The sequence below is a fragment of the Centroberyx gerrardi genome, chromosome 6 (genome assembly GCF_048128805.1).
Source record: "Centroberyx gerrardi isolate f3 chromosome 6, fCenGer3.hap1.cur.20231027, whole genome shotgun sequence".
Classification (NCBI taxonomy): Eukaryota; Metazoa; Chordata; class Actinopteri; order Beryciformes; family Berycidae; genus Centroberyx; species Centroberyx gerrardi.
The window spans coordinates 19,557,880-19,573,581 of record NC_136002.1 but is presented as its reverse complement, the minus strand read 5'-3'; the positions used below and the strand labels follow the sequence as shown (position 1 = coordinate 19,573,581).

Here is a 15,702-nt window from a genome sequence, read left to right as displayed (position 1 = left end):
ATGCATATTCAGAGTTTTGTTGACATATACCATATCTGACCAAATATGGACTAAATATACATCTTTAGCAAATTAGATAGAACATAGATATCTTAATGTCTACCATTTGTTGTACCGTTTGTACCGTTATTTAGTATCCAGATTCTAAAGTGTGACAAAGTGTTCCCATTTCGGAGTTCAGATATTCTCCAGATATGACGTTTGAAACATATTGCAACATATTAGGAAATATCTATTCAAGGATATCTACTGATTGTTGGATGGTGGTTGGTGGTGGCAGTGGCTGAGGTTTGGGTAATTCTACTAGACATCTGCTTTTGGGACTGGTTAGAATTCATTTTGTTATAAAAAAAACAAAACAATTACAAAGCATTGTGTTTGCAAGCATACACTCAAAAGATTAGACATAAGCAATGAGATAATATGACCTGGAACATCATATAAGGTAGATCAGTCTTCAGCACTACACATGGTGACACGCTAGAGTTGACATCTTGCTGCCCTGTTTAACCCATAGAAAAAGCAGAGGCAGGTCTAGTAAACAAACTAGTCTGGTGTTCTGTTCAACCACATCAAGTCACTGTTTCTCTCTTTAGTCCTAATTTGGAGTCTTACTATGATTGTAAGGAGGGCTGACTTGGAGCTGCGTTGAAGGGGATGCAGAGTGATTGGCCTTTGGCCTTTTAAAGAACCATCCCACAGATGCTATGAGACGGCGAGGAGTGGAAGGTTGCTCACGGCCGATGGAACTGTCACATACAGGCGCCGGGCGTCAAAAACACACACCCTGCACATGGCATGCAGAGCACTAGGCTGTGAAACTGTGCCAGTGCACAGGGAGGATGGTGGTGATGAAGACGGGCTTAATGATGAAAACACTAGCCTGTAGCTAACCAAATTATCTCTCCAGTTAACTCTGTCACATTTAGATTAGTGGGAAATGTGAAATGCTGAATCATGAGCATAAATTTTCATTAAAGAAATTAAGTAAAATGAATGGATTTTTTTTTGGTAGGGAGGGACAGGTAGTCCAAGGGCATGCTAGCTCGACTGAATGAAAACTGAATTGTATTTTCAGCAGGCTTATCCTCCATCCTCTTTTCCTGATCTGATTTGTAAAAAGCTGCTTTGCCAACTTTTCTCCAGTAAGTGTAACATGAGACAAAAGTGAGGGTATCTGACATGAGTAAGATAGAGAAAACGTGATTACAGAAATCAAATGTGGCCCCAGAAAGGCTGAGGCTGGGGAGGGGTCTTTCTGGCATGACAATCTAACACAATCTATCACAGCTATTCAGCTAGGCTTCCCTTAGAAATGAGGACAGTAATGGCTTAACAATGTAAAACACACACACACACACACACACACATACACACACAATACACATGGTGTGGCCCCGCCCTCCCGTGTGTTCCCTCTCTCCCCCAGCTCTCCAGTGATATAATTAACGCCTAGCCTGAAGGCCAGTTTCCTTGGTCATTAATAATGCTTTATGCCAGCCGCCACTGTCACTGGAACCCAGTGGAACCAAAGCCAATGTCCTTGTCCAAATGGTGGGGAGTCTTTCACCTTAAAGTCCTAGGTTTAATCTCCAAAGTCTTTTTCTGATTCCGTCCATTGCTTCCACGCTGTTCTACTTTTCCATAATTGGTTGAACCTTAGACCCCTTCTTTCTTCTCTGCTGGTTTGTGAAGGAGCTAAGACTAGAGTATAAGAGGGACTATTGAGGCGAGACTGTTAAAATTTAACCTTGCCACACATATGTGACAGAGCTAAACATGAATGAGGTTTATAACTTCAGATTTTGGGCCTTTGGATTGCTAAAACACTGGTCGATGGTTGTGATGTTGCTTGTGTTTCAGCAAATCGAATGGTTGCAGTAAGATGAGCCCTGGACAGCATATCCATGACTTCTCACTTTGGTCACCTGACACAGAGCCCACTAATGTAAGGTGAAGCCTCATTTGTAAGCAAATCGAAGCTAAAGGACAAATAATTCCAATCAGGTCTTCATTTCAATTCTTCATTTAAACAGCCTGTGCTTCTCATTGATGCAGACTACCTGCAGATCAATAGCCGGGATCGATTGAGTAGCCTCGGCTGTTGTGGCCCAGCCAATTCTTTCAATCATTTATTTACTCTCTGATTGACCCTGCTGCCACTCGTCAATGGCAGGGAAAATCCCCAATGCCCATTGAGCCTCTCAGAGAGTGTTTAAAATCTGCTTGACAGCATGTGGATGTTTGGTGCAGTGGTGACACTCCCCACTTGTCAATTCCAGATGCCTCCTCACAGTGGAGGTTCAAATCCAGTCAAGGTCACCTCAGGTTTGTACTTCCTGTGCTTTGAGCCCACCTTGTCCTCCTCTCTGTAATACTGCTCACCTCTAATAAAGTGTTGATTAACCACTCCCCTCACCATTAAAAACAGTCATCTAAGCCCTGCGTCGTGACCTGCCCTTGTACACAACCATGTAACCAGCTCTAATAAGAGGTAACTGTTGTGATAGCATTGTCATTTAACACACGTACCTATTCCAAGATATGAAAGGCACAGAGAGAAAAAAAAAACATTACATATTCATTCTCTTAAGCCTTGTGACAGGATGCAAATGGTAGCCCAACTGATTTGTGTGTAAATTGCACTCCCCCTCATCGCATGCGCAGCACAATCATTAGGATGTTACTGATGCCTGACTATATGCAGCCTGGTTGCCTAGGAACGAGCTAAAACATGGGTCTGGTGCGCTAGGCGCACTGGGAGGCAAGTCCTGTATCACTGTCGCTTCAATAATTAACGACGGGGAAACCAAATACTGCATTTACTTATTCATAAAGCGAGCAGCAAAAACACGGAGAAGGGGAAAGATAGAGAAGGAGAAAAAATAATGAAATAAAGGAGAAATGAATGGATGGACAATGGGTGTCTCATGGAAAGTACTAGAAAAGCAGTCCTTGTGTATCAGGTTCATGGGTCCTCCTTATTGTTAAGGAAAAGTCAGACAGAGCGGAGATGAGGAGGGCAGATGGGGGAAAGGGATCTAAGCACCTGCTGTGTTGGCTCAGGCCAGCATAGGTTTGCGTGTGTTTTAGTTGAGACAAAGGGGAGATGAAGTGAAGTCATTGAACAGGTGTCCCCAGTTCACTTATCAAGTTTATGTAAGAAGGTGGTGCATACACATGACAAGAAACTCTGGATCTCATGCAGAACAAAGTCACACTTGGCTAGCGATGGCTTTAGCACTGAGTGAATGCAGTGACTCACTGTATGTGCTATAGAGAGGTGCACTTTCACAGTTTTTAAGCCTTTAGTCACATCTGCCATTGGGACCTTGAACTTGTCATTACCAAAAGTGAGAGTGGTTTGTATATCCTGAAGGAGATAAAGTGAAAAAAAGAAAATGCATATGATAGGCAGAGTGCTGAGGAGAGGAGAGGAGAGGAGAGGAGAGGAGAGGAGAGGAGGAGAACCTTAAAAATGCAGGTAGGCCTTATTGCTGAGGCTACAATAACAATAGCACCCAAACTGCTAGATGCGCTTGTTACAAACACAAAAAAAACTGCTTGCTTCAAGAGGTTGAGGTCCAATTCACAAAAATGTATTTCCATTGAATCTTTTCCTAGATGTGAAATTGATTTTCTTAGCCTTCTTTCTGATTTAGATTTGAGAGCTAACAGAATTTATTTTTTTTGAAAGTCAACAGGCTGCTTTCTGTCTCCTTACAAAAGGAAGAAGAATAGGTGGAGATGACATGTTAACTTAGGTACAATTTGAATGGCTCCTATTCCTATATATCAAGCCAAATATATTTCAAAATGAATTGCATAGACAAAAGAAATCTAGAAAACCCAGTCTCCATGGAAATTGGTACAATACACTTATATACACAGGTGAAATTCACAAACAATAAAATTAGTTATTTGGGTTGATCTTCCAACTAATCTTCGGTTTGAGGCTATAGTGCAGGCAGGGGAGGGGGAGATAATCATAGTAAGTAGGAGGAGAACTATAGGCAGCTATATTCTAAGAATGAAACACGTGATATTGGGGAAAAGAAAGTACAATCTCCTTGCAGTCCTTTCAAAACCAAAAATGATGCTAAACCATAGCAATTACATTTAGAAAGATGCTGCGAGAGAAGCCTGGGTTAAAAAAAAAATACAGAAAACGAGATTTATGACAATGAGGGAAAAAACAAAAAACAAAAAAACATACAGGAAAACAAGCAGCCCACATAGTGATTTTCATAAATGTAGAGCTATCCAGACAGGTGCCAGTGCTATTATTGGACCACAATCAGCATGCATAGGAGAGGGTGAGAAAGAGGGGGGAGGGGGAGAGGAGGGGTAGAGAGAGATGTGAAGATGAAGGGAGAGAGAGGGGTAGGGTGGGGGGTGTCACACTGCGAGCTGTCAGCTGTCATCATTCTCCTGCGCCACCTGAGACAGGACGTGCCACACCCTACCGCTCACGCCTCTGTCGCCCATGGCAACTGCAGTGTTGTGTGTGTGTGAGAGAGAGAGAGCGTGTTCATGCCACTGAGCATGTGTGTGTTTGTGTTGTATAGGACTCCGGAGGTAATGAGGTGCACACAGGCACACATGCACGTGAGTCCTGGTTATGGGGCTGTGGAGTTGTGGTTGCCTCAGCATTTAATTGATTAATTGTTGTAATTATTTGGGAGGGAAGGTCATCCCAACACTGAGGCTGGCTGGAAGGTCACTGTCACGCTGGAGGGACCATCCTCCTCTGGGGACCACACAGGCCATATGGGTGTGTTTGTGTGAGTGTGTGTGTGTGTGTGTGTGTGTGTGCGCGTGTGTGATGGTTGGGAGGAGAATCTGGCAGCATTTTGGAGAATGATTTTGGTCCTGTGCGTGAGTGAGGGAGGGGACTGCTGACTGTCTCTTTATGCTGGATTGGTAAACTCAGTCAAATGTCTTCCTCACCACAGTTATCAGCATGTCTTCCACAGAAATGACCTGAAAATCCACTTTTTTTTCAAGATTCGGTTCACATCTTCCCATGTCTGTAGCTGACTCTCCAAAATCCTTCCTGCCAAACACCCTGACAAAGAGCTGGCAACTAAACACCAAGAGCCAGCTTGACGAAAATGGCTCTGTGTGTGTGCGCGCATGTGTGTTTTTTTGTCTGTGTGTGTGTCTGTGTGTGCCTCTGTATATGTGTGTCTGCGTCTGTGTGTGTGTGTGTGTGTGTGTGTGTGTGTGTGTGTGTAGTTAGGGGACTTTCCAGTCCATGGACAGATGGAGAGACTGGGAGACAGGAGGCTTGCTGGCATGAGCTAAGCACAGGCTGGTGTGCATGTAAGTGTGTGTGCGTGTGTGTGTGTGTATGTGTGTGTGTTTGTGCATGCGTGCGTGCATGCATGTACATGCATATGCATGTGCACGTGTGTCCGTGTGTGTGTTGTACACTTGTATCCAGTGTGTGTCAGTATGTGTATATTAGGTCACATGTGTGTGTTTTCGATGTGTTTATGTGGGTGTGAGACAGAGTGGTAATACCTTCCTTCAGTGTGTTCAGCGCCACTCTCCAGCAGTGACCTTGGCAGGGAGTGCGGAGGGGGGGGGGGGGGGGGGGGTCACCACACCAACTGTCTGTGTGGCTGTGTGTCTGTCTTCTAGTGGATTTTTAATACACAGGGTCAAGACGCAGCGCTTTGAGACACTTCACCCCCACTGAGAGGTGTTGTTGGGTTTAGGATGCCAATATGACTGCCGTTTGGGTTAGCGTAGTTACAGATGCTTATGTTGTAGCTAGGTATTGCTGATGCGACCGTTTCATTGTGTGGGTCTGGTGCCAAAGTAAACTGCTCCCAGCTGGGCATTCAGAGTCGTTTTTGGAAAGGACCATGTGAATGAAGTACTTTGGGAAGGGCTAGAAGGTAAGGGGGTATCGTTTTAAGCACAACCAAAGTGCTGTAAAAGATTTTGGTGTGTGCCAATCTTAAAATGCCTGAATAACTTTGGGGCAATAACTCAGTTAACCCTCACCTGCTTTGACATGGATGCTGGGGCTTCGGATCTTGCCGGCCTGGTTCTCAGCAGTACAGAAGTACTCGTTGTCGTGGATGATGCTGTTATAGGCGGAGGGGGAGAAGGGGTAGAGCTGGAGGGTGCCGTTGGCATGCACGTGGCGGATATGGGGCACGTCGTAAATGTCGTCTCCGGCGGCCAGGTACCAGCGCAGGACGGCATGGGGGGCGCCGCCCGCAGGGCAGGGCAGGGACACCCCCACCGAGCTGGAGAAGGTCACCCGCTGCAGGGAGGCGTTCACAAAGTACAGCCGCGTAGAGACAACATCCTCGCTGTTGACTGGTAGGGTGAGAGCAAGAAAGAGAGACAGAGGGGGTTAGTTTGTACATGTACACATTCATACGGACGAACAGACAACACCCTCTCAGTAGACAGGTAGGGAGAGAGGGAGGAGGTAGGATAAGACAGACAGACAGCCAAAGTGCATCGCTGAGTAGCAGATAACATGCTGATCATATGAACACATAACTGCTCCCTGCTCAGAGGACGCTGATAATGAGATGAATTGCTAAAGAAGAAAAAAACAATAGCAAAAATGGGAAAAAATGGAAACACTTTCCAATGGCTCTCCAAAGTTTTGAACGTACACATTAATACTTACGGTGCAGGGATAATCTGCCTAATACATAATGTATTTACAAGCATGTAACAACACAATGTAAGTACAAAGCGTACAAACATTATATACAAGAATAATTACTTACAAAAAGGAGCTCCTGCACTTGGCATAAGTATTGTTCAGTGATGTTTCAATGTTTCCTGCTCTTTGCTTTACTGAAATGATGTTATGTTGTGTCTCATTGAGTGCCAAGGTGATATAACATGAGGTGATATGTTATATTATTTGCCAGCAGAATATCAGTTGGACCAAGTGTTTCAGTGCTATTATTTTCCCAAGTTATCCTGGCACATCAAGTGTGTGATAAAATTTTGGACACTTGCCAACTGGTTGCCCAATATTATTCATCATTCAAGAGTGCTGGAAGTACTTACTTTAGTACATCATATTTGGGACCAAGCGCCATGAACCCGGGCTGATTTAGCTTTACAGAAGACTCATTTTACATCTGAAAAGGTTTGATCAAAATGCACTTATTTATTCAGTAATTGTTAAGTCAATTATAACAATTTCTCGGCCCCTATCATGTAATATACCATCTGAAAGTGCTGAATGCAAATATTACTAAAAAATGAACAAAAAAACTCCCACAATGTTTCCGCTTTGTCCTTACTGTACATTGTATTGTTACATCTGTGTAAGTACAATATGTATTAGGAAGATCTACTTACAATACTTTAACATTGGTTAATTCACAGGTTATTACACTCGAAAATGACTATTATAAAATTGCTGTTGCTGAAAAATCTACATGATCCAATGCATTAACTTGTGCACACACATGCATATACAAACTGGGTCTATGGGTGTCCAGGTCACTTCAACCCAAACAAGTCCCTAGCTGTGTGCCAAACTGCAGCCATCCATCTCATCCCATATGCATTATCCTAATATCTCTAATCTAATATATGCATCTAGAGAGCCTTTTGGAAATCTGCCTCTCAATAGGAGGGAAAATGGGTCACCTAACTCGACCCCCCCCCCCCCCCCCCCCCCCCCGCTCCCCAAACCACCCCTCTTTCTGTTGATATCCTCAGCCATCCAGGAAAACAAACTATTTGAGGAGGTTGTTAGAAAAATAACTGCTGCACAGTTCAGCCATGCTCAAGTCCATCATCGCTATGAAGACTTATCCACAGCCGTATGAGCCTGAGGAGCTGGAGCTGGCCGGCCACCACAGATGTTTGCTCTCAGACAATGGTGCTGCGGCACAGATGAAGAGCTGTTGCCTGATAAGTTGTCTTAAGGGAGATAGACCACCATATATCCTCTCTCTCAAAATCCCCTCCTCCAGGCTTGAGTGGGGTAGGTGAGGTATCTTTTAAGCTCTGTGTGTGTGTGTGTGTGTGGGTGGGGGGTGGGGGGGTGGGGGGGGGTTGGGGGAGTGTAAAGAAGTGCTGAGCTCAGCTTGGCTGGAGGCCAGGCGAAGACGCTGTGCCCCCGAGCCAGAGAATTTTCTTCTCAGACAATGATACTTAATTAATCCCTTTTCCTGGATTGTGTCAACAATGCCTGGATTAGCCCTATCGCTTTAATTCTCACTGTGCTGGGAGAAAATGGGGTGTTGGCTAAGACACATTAATGGAGATATAAAGACACTATCAGATGTCATTTAGACAGTAATTTCTATAGATCCTCTAGCTCAATAGATATTATCAATGAGCAACATTAATGAACCAGCTATAAAATGGAAGACAAAAGCCCACTGGCTTTTTTTTTTCCCATAATTTTGTGACTGAGCCCTTAATACATGGAAAAGAACATGGAATGAATGGCTGGTACAAAAGACTATTTCGATATCTGTTCTGCCTGGTATAAATAGTAACAAGCAATTACATAATGACATTAATAGAATGACATCAACAGGATAAAAAACATGAGAGAAGGCAGAAAAGAGAAAGGCAGAGATTAGGGATAAAACCCACACTGACACAAGGTGATTTTCACTCTCTCCTCCATTGTCTGTCCTTTCATGCATCTATCTCCATCCATCTATCTTATCTTTCTGCGAGTCTCTCGCCCTGCTCTTTCTGTCACCCATCTGCCACCATTCTCTCACCCTTACATACGCAGACACACACACACTTACTCTTTCTTTTCTTGCAACACTAGGGACAGGCTATGTTATGTGATTGGACTTTGTATGCCAGACGCAGAGAGTTAAATCCACATAATCTCCTTTCACATTTAACACACACACAGTCTATCCACTCGGTAATCGCACCGCCGTGGGAGGCCGATCTTCCACTCCCCTGGTTCGCATGCGTGTGTGTGGGTGTGGATCGGAAGGAGAGACCGGGGGGCCACACAGGAGCGCGAGATTGTAGACAGGACACAGGTGGCTGGTTGGGGTAAGGTGCAAAGGTGCAAAGGTGTTCGGATGCAACCAAGTGTGTGTGTGTGCGTGTGTGTGCGCGTGTGTTTGTGTGTTTGCGGCATGTGTTTTTTTGTTTTTCTATAATATGTGGTAAGGCCAAAGGGATAGTGGGGTTAATGTTAAATGACCGGATAAGCTTTTGGTGTCAAACAAAGCCAATAGCAGAGGCTGTGGGGTAATGCAAGACAAATGTGTGATCACTGCTTGTGTGCATGTGCAGGGCATGTGATTGTGTGTGCATGTGTGTGTGTTTGAGAGCGAGATGGGAGAGATAGAGAGAGTCATTGTTCCCCTGCCTACCAACTCAAATTGGAGCAGATCCTCTGTGTTCAAAAATCTGAATTCAGGTCAAGTTCAATCCATCCTGCCATTCGGATCCATGTCAGTCACTCTCACTGGCTGCTAATCTGACTGATCTACACTTTCAGCACCAAGGATAGAGCCACCATGTATTTCCAGGATGAGGAACACATGAGCAAGTAAGTAAGAAACTATTACCAGATAGTGATAGTGATCTGCTACTCTACGAGGACAAATGCTATTTTTAAAGAAATAATACTTTATGACAAAAACAACTTGGATATAAAAGCATTAAAAAAGAATTAAATATCACCGTATCAACCATAAACATTCAGATTATCATCCCTAAACACCGTCACTCAATAATGTTATCCTGTTATCCAAAAGAAAAACAAAACATGCTCTGAAACAAGATAATCTACTCAAAAGTAAACAAACCTAAAACCTTCCTGTGATGTCATCAAAAAGGGCCCCTAACAAAATCAAAACAGCTTGGATGTAACGGCTCAAAGTCAGTGGGAAAAGCTCTAAAAAGCCACGGCTTATGATGCGATGGCTAATCGCTTTGTCCTATGTTATGAATTCAGGTCACTGAGTTCACAAACACACATGCATGTGCTCACAGACACACGGAAGCAAGCCCCAGTCCAGTCCATACAGCGCAGATTACGGCCTCCAGCAGAAAAGACCATCATAGAGATGCTGGCCATATGTATAATATAAAGGTTTTAGAGGGTGACGGACAGCAAGAGGAAAGAGGAAGGGCAAGTGGGAGAGAGTGGGAAAGAGAGGTTAAGTAGGTGGAGCATCTGCCTGAAAACTGTCAACATTTGGCATTTGGCATTAGGGGTTCCCAGGCTGCAGCTGAGGTTCCCCGGAGCCCTGACCTCCTTAATGTTGAGGTGTGTTCATGGGACAGCAGGCAGAGGGACGTTTTAGATGAAAATGTAGTCAGCTGCATCAAGTAGGGTGTAAGGTACAGATGGTTGGCCCAACCCAGACCTACCATGAGTAAAGGAATGAGAACTAAAGGTGATCAAAGGAAAACTAAGGAGACAACGCTATGATTAATAAAATAAGATAATCCACAGTGAACATGTCATGCAAAGCAACATATAAGAACATGGCGTACAATAACCCAGTTTTTTCTTCTTTGTTTGGGCAACATCTAACCTCAGATGGTTAACAGAGTCCTTTCATAGCCCCAGGCTCCCATTCCACCCTTTCCCCGGCAGAGGAGGAAAGGAGCGAAGGAGCACCACTCATCCGTACATTAACTGTATTTTGATTCCCTTCTTCAAGCCTGGATGCATTGATTACAATGAAGAAGGTCAAAGTGATTTGGGTGAAATACCCCGAAACATCATTCCTGTCGGGTGAACCCTACGCACACTTTTTATTATTCTTTCCCTTTTTCCTCTTTTTTTTCTTCCTTTCACTTTCCTCTTCCCTCCGTTTCCTTTTCTGTGTTCCTTTTTACTCAAATCTTTCTTTGCTCTACACTCAAACACATTTGCACTTTTTTTTTCAGTTTTTGCAGTGGGTATGAAAATGGAGTATGAATATGTATGCTGGAGAAGCAAGGATATTGCCTATGGTGAACCGCTATGCATAATGCAGCTTTTTCTGTCTCATCTACATTCATTCAGATACACACACACACACACACACGCACACACACACACACTGAGATTCATACCATCACGTGCATAGAAAAACAGGGCTATAAATCCGTCTCTTTCTCTCTCTCTCTCTCATGCGCTCTCTCTCTCCCTCAATCACACACACACACGCGCACGCACGCACACACACACACACATTTACACACACAGAGTCACACAAATACATTTTATATTGCACATATACATTCATAAGGGCAAATAGATTTGTATGTGCTGAACCATATAGCACTACAGATAACAGCACACCAAACACATTCAGGCCAAATAACAGTCAGTGCATTGAAGTCAGTGGCAATACAATCTTTGTAATGATGCTACAAAAAGCGACACAGCATAAAGAGCAAAAGATATGATCATGTTTGATAGGGGGTGCTACTCATTTACTATACAATGACTCCAGAAAGAGATATGCATTAGCCTGCATGGCACGACAATGGGACTCTGCTTTTGTGCAAAGTCAGAAAGGAAATAATTTCTAACATGATGTCGTCTCATTGGGCGGAACACTGTAGTCAAGAAAGAAAAACAGCATGGCACGGTATTAGGAATGTGAATACACCGACATGTGCACACACCCATATGCATAGGCACACACACGCGTGCACACACACACACACACATACCTACACACACACTGAGAGTAAACAACCCCTATACCCAGTTTATGCAGTGTCAGTAGAATATTAGGCAGCCATTTCAGCATTTGAGAATTCACACTCTCCCACTTCAAAAGGATGATTTCCGCTGTTGAAGTGAGTGTCAGATTTGTAGTGATGTTTTTTTGTTTTTTTTTCTATTCTCCCTCAGAGACAGGGCCATAAATTGTTTGATAGTAAGCAGAACAGGAGAAAGAGGCGGAGTGAAAGAGAGAGTTGATTGTGTGATGTTGAAGTGTGATTGTTTTGTTTTCTTGTTTGTTTTTTCGTCATTCAAGCCATGTCAATCAATCTTTGTCTGTGCGTAATGGAGAGGACCGCAATAAGCTGCTGGTCACCACCGTTCTGCGTCATACCTGTTGAGTGAACGGTCAAATACTTCCTTTTGTAACAACCTGATGCAGTAGCGAATAATATTAAAGCTCACTGCAAGGATATCCCTCTTAACTCAAGTACTGTTGACTTTTAAAATCGTATTTTTCTTAAAACAAGTGAAAAACTGTCAATCAAATTTTCTGTTTTGGTACAAGTGGAGAGATCTGCCCTATCGCGCCTTGTTTAAAGAATGAAACCACATTGGAAGCAATTGAAATTATCTCACCCCACCGGCAGAATTGTTCACTTGTTCTAAGACGAATAAGACTTTCAGACTGAATATGAGACTAAATGACTTGTTAAGATGGACGTGTTTGCACTGCACTATTCAATTGCCAAACGCAGGGCGCAAACACTTGACAATGAAAACAGGCTTTGCTCGCCGGAGCACAACGAGGGAGGCGAGTTAACCTGAGAGTGACATGTAGCTATTATACTGTGGCGCTGTCTCTCTCCAAGAAAACTGACAAGTTGTGCAGGCGCCAGGGGAATAATACATATGATAATGCCGAGAGAGAGACCTTGGCTTTTGAATGATTTGCTTTAATGTTCTCAGTTTTGAAATGAATTGTGCTTTATTCTAGAAATTTGTACATGATTTCCAAACCAAATAATTATTCATCTCAGTATGATTTGAATGTGTAAACTGTTTGTTTTCATGTTGTTTTTTTAAATTGTACGTTTTGTATAGGCTACTGCTCTGTTTTTGGTAAACAGTCATGACAAGTAAATCAATTGAAATTGAATTTGGAGAGAGAGCGAGAGAGAGAGAGAGAGAGAGAGAGAGAGAGAGAGAGAGAGAGAGAGAGAGAGAGAGAGAGTCACTCGAATTGCTGTCATACAACTTCAATCAACCACTAGTAAGGCTCAGTTGTCCAATCCAAACGCAACACCTCTGAGTGTAGCGTGCGTGCGCGCGTGTGTGTAGCCTAGTAGCCACCAGAGTCTGACTCATACCGCAATTACTAGGCACCCCGTCCAACCCACTTCTCCTCTAACAGTCTGCATCTCTGTTGATTCCAAATTTACACACCGCCCATGGTCTGCAACACCGCGACCATGGGCTCAGGCCCGTCTCGAGACTACACGTTACAGGGAGGAAACGGCCCCTTGTAACGGAATGAGGAAATACAGTAAGTTGCTATAATACAATCAAACCAGCCCACATAGTACAGAAATCTGTTGAAAAGATGCTGAAATTCTCGCTTCTGTAGGTTTGGTGAATCCCACTGAAATCAGGAAAACTTGAAAATCATAAAATGGCATGAAATTATATCATTGACAACATTTCATCCCATCAGGTTATATATTCACACACACACACACACACACACACACACACACACACACACACACACACACACGCACACACACACACAGACACTCACACACACTTACTCACACACAGAGACACGCACACTACGGGTCTAAATAAAATTAAAAAACGTCGTGGTCCATCAATTGCTCAAATAAAAAACAAAATGCACGCATAATACAGACGCGTAAATAGCCTATGTGTCATTTAATCCATGCACTCTGCAGGTTCATCCGTTAGTTGCCATGTACAACATAGTCAATATGACTCAGTTTAATGTCGAGTGTGTAGCTATGTGTTGCAGCAGGCCTCTCGACCAAAACTGGCTAAAACCGGAATCACATTAATTGATGAAATAATTATAGCATCTCTCTCTTAGAGCTCTCAGTCTCGATCTCTTCACAGCATTTTTCTTTGAAATCTGTGTAATTGGTGATTTGACTTCCTCAAATTCCAAACTAAAATGATCATCCTTATTTTAAAATTCAATTGAAAATATATTAATTTCAATAATGAATGAAATCTTTATCAGTTCTTCAGGCCCTGCGTTCTGGCCTTATAGGCCTAAAGCCACAGATTTCCACCCAGTCCCCAGCTGATTTTTGTCTCATTACATTTCCATAAAATGACAAGCAACCTCCCAAATCATGACAAAGAAGAATGAGTGTATTCTTCCTCCCTCCTCTCCCTCTATCTCTCCATCTATCCATCCCTCTCCTCTCCCCCTCCTTTACCCCAGTCATGGGTGCAGGTGTGCTGGTATGCAGCCAAACTTAAGAAGCAAATGGTCAATAATAATTGAATGAATGTCGAATTAATGACAGAAAAACGATCAAGAAAAACGTGTCTTTAAATATATAGGCTACGATTTGAAGGATTTTTATCGTACTGATTTAAAAACAAGCAGAGAATTGTGTGCCATTCTGCGAGGCGCGGCCGAGCCAGGAAAATACGCAGTACTAATGCATATGCATGTATGATAATTGGCCCACATTTCCCCCTTAAAATAAAGTTTATAAACAGTGATACATGTCTAAAATATACACCAGACACATAAAACAATAAAACACGATTAATTAGTGCAAAACGAATGGAACATCGCTTTAAAAGACAACGGGAAATGGAAGTTTGTTTTCCACTGCGTTATCTACATCTCTCCCATCTCAAGCACTCTTTCCGCTCCAGTGGCTGCTTGCAACCCCCAACTCTCCCTCCCCTCACCATGAACACACACACACACACACACACACACACACACACACACTAGTGCATCTCGTTCAGTCACGGGACAGGGCGATGTGCAGTGTGTATAATCGAAATAGACCCTGTAATCCAATTACATACAACAAAAACAGCACAGAAGTCCTCGCCGCAGCGGCAGCATGGCAGAGGGCACTGCCAAGGCCAAGGATGGAGACCAGGTCGTTTAAATACATGCTCCATCCGTAATAATAAACAAATAATAAAGATTATTCCAAAAACGTTTTTCTAATAAGGATTATAATAGGGCATCAGTAGAGCTCCGTGTGGAGAAAAAAATGGGAGAAAAGGTTGTCCAAAATTAAAATGTTGGGTCGTGTTTGTCATAATTTGGATGTTGCGAAGTGATGGTAATATATTATAAGTATATGTCATTAAAAAGGGCAGAACATTTTATATTCAAAAGCACACTGAATCATTCTCTCCCATCTCCAGCATTTAGAGCGAAGCCAATCAGTAGAATCTGGTGCCACAGAAAATGGTGGATGAATAATTAGACCAGGGATGATAACAACTGAGTCTGCATACACTGACTCTCCTCTCTCTCCTATTTAAAAAAAAATACAACAACTATGATGTATGGCCGCATCTTTGTCGCTTTGGGAAACGAGGTAAAATATCCAACAGGGGACACATTATCTACAAATAAAAGGCCAACGCTCAATACCTCTAGCATCAGTTCACACGTCTCTCATAAAATGTATTGACCCTTGCTGCTACACACACACACACACACACACACACACACACACACACACACTTTAATGGACGCAATGCAATATTTCACCCCCCCCCCCCCCACCCCCACCCCCCTCCTCTTCCTCTCCAAAATGAGCTGATAGAAGGATACTTCTACACACACACACACACACACACACACACACACACACACACACACACACACCCAACACCTTATTTGTGATGGGACAGGAGAGAAGTCGGCAAATACATTAAAAGTCCTCTACCCCTTTGGACTTTTCCGAGTAAACACCCTACAGCTGTGGGCAGCATCACTGTTCGAGGTCGCCCGTCTATCCGTCTGCGCGCCTGCAGATCCTTAT

General features: G+C 43.3%; 1 protein-coding gene across 1 annotated transcript in view; it reads right to left on the bottom strand.

Annotated features, from left to right (window-relative positions):
• The window catches only part of dscaml1 (Down syndrome cell adhesion molecule like 1), an 86,826-nt gene that overhangs the window by 70,576 nt on the left and 548 nt on the right, over nucleotides 1-15,702 (bottom strand). Inside the window, exon 2 of the mRNA XM_071912151.2 lies at nucleotides 6,016-6,336. Coding sequence (XP_071768252.1) covers nucleotides 6,016-6,336 — 321 coding nt within the window. The remainder of the gene's footprint in view (nucleotides 1-6,015; nucleotides 6,337-15,702) is intronic.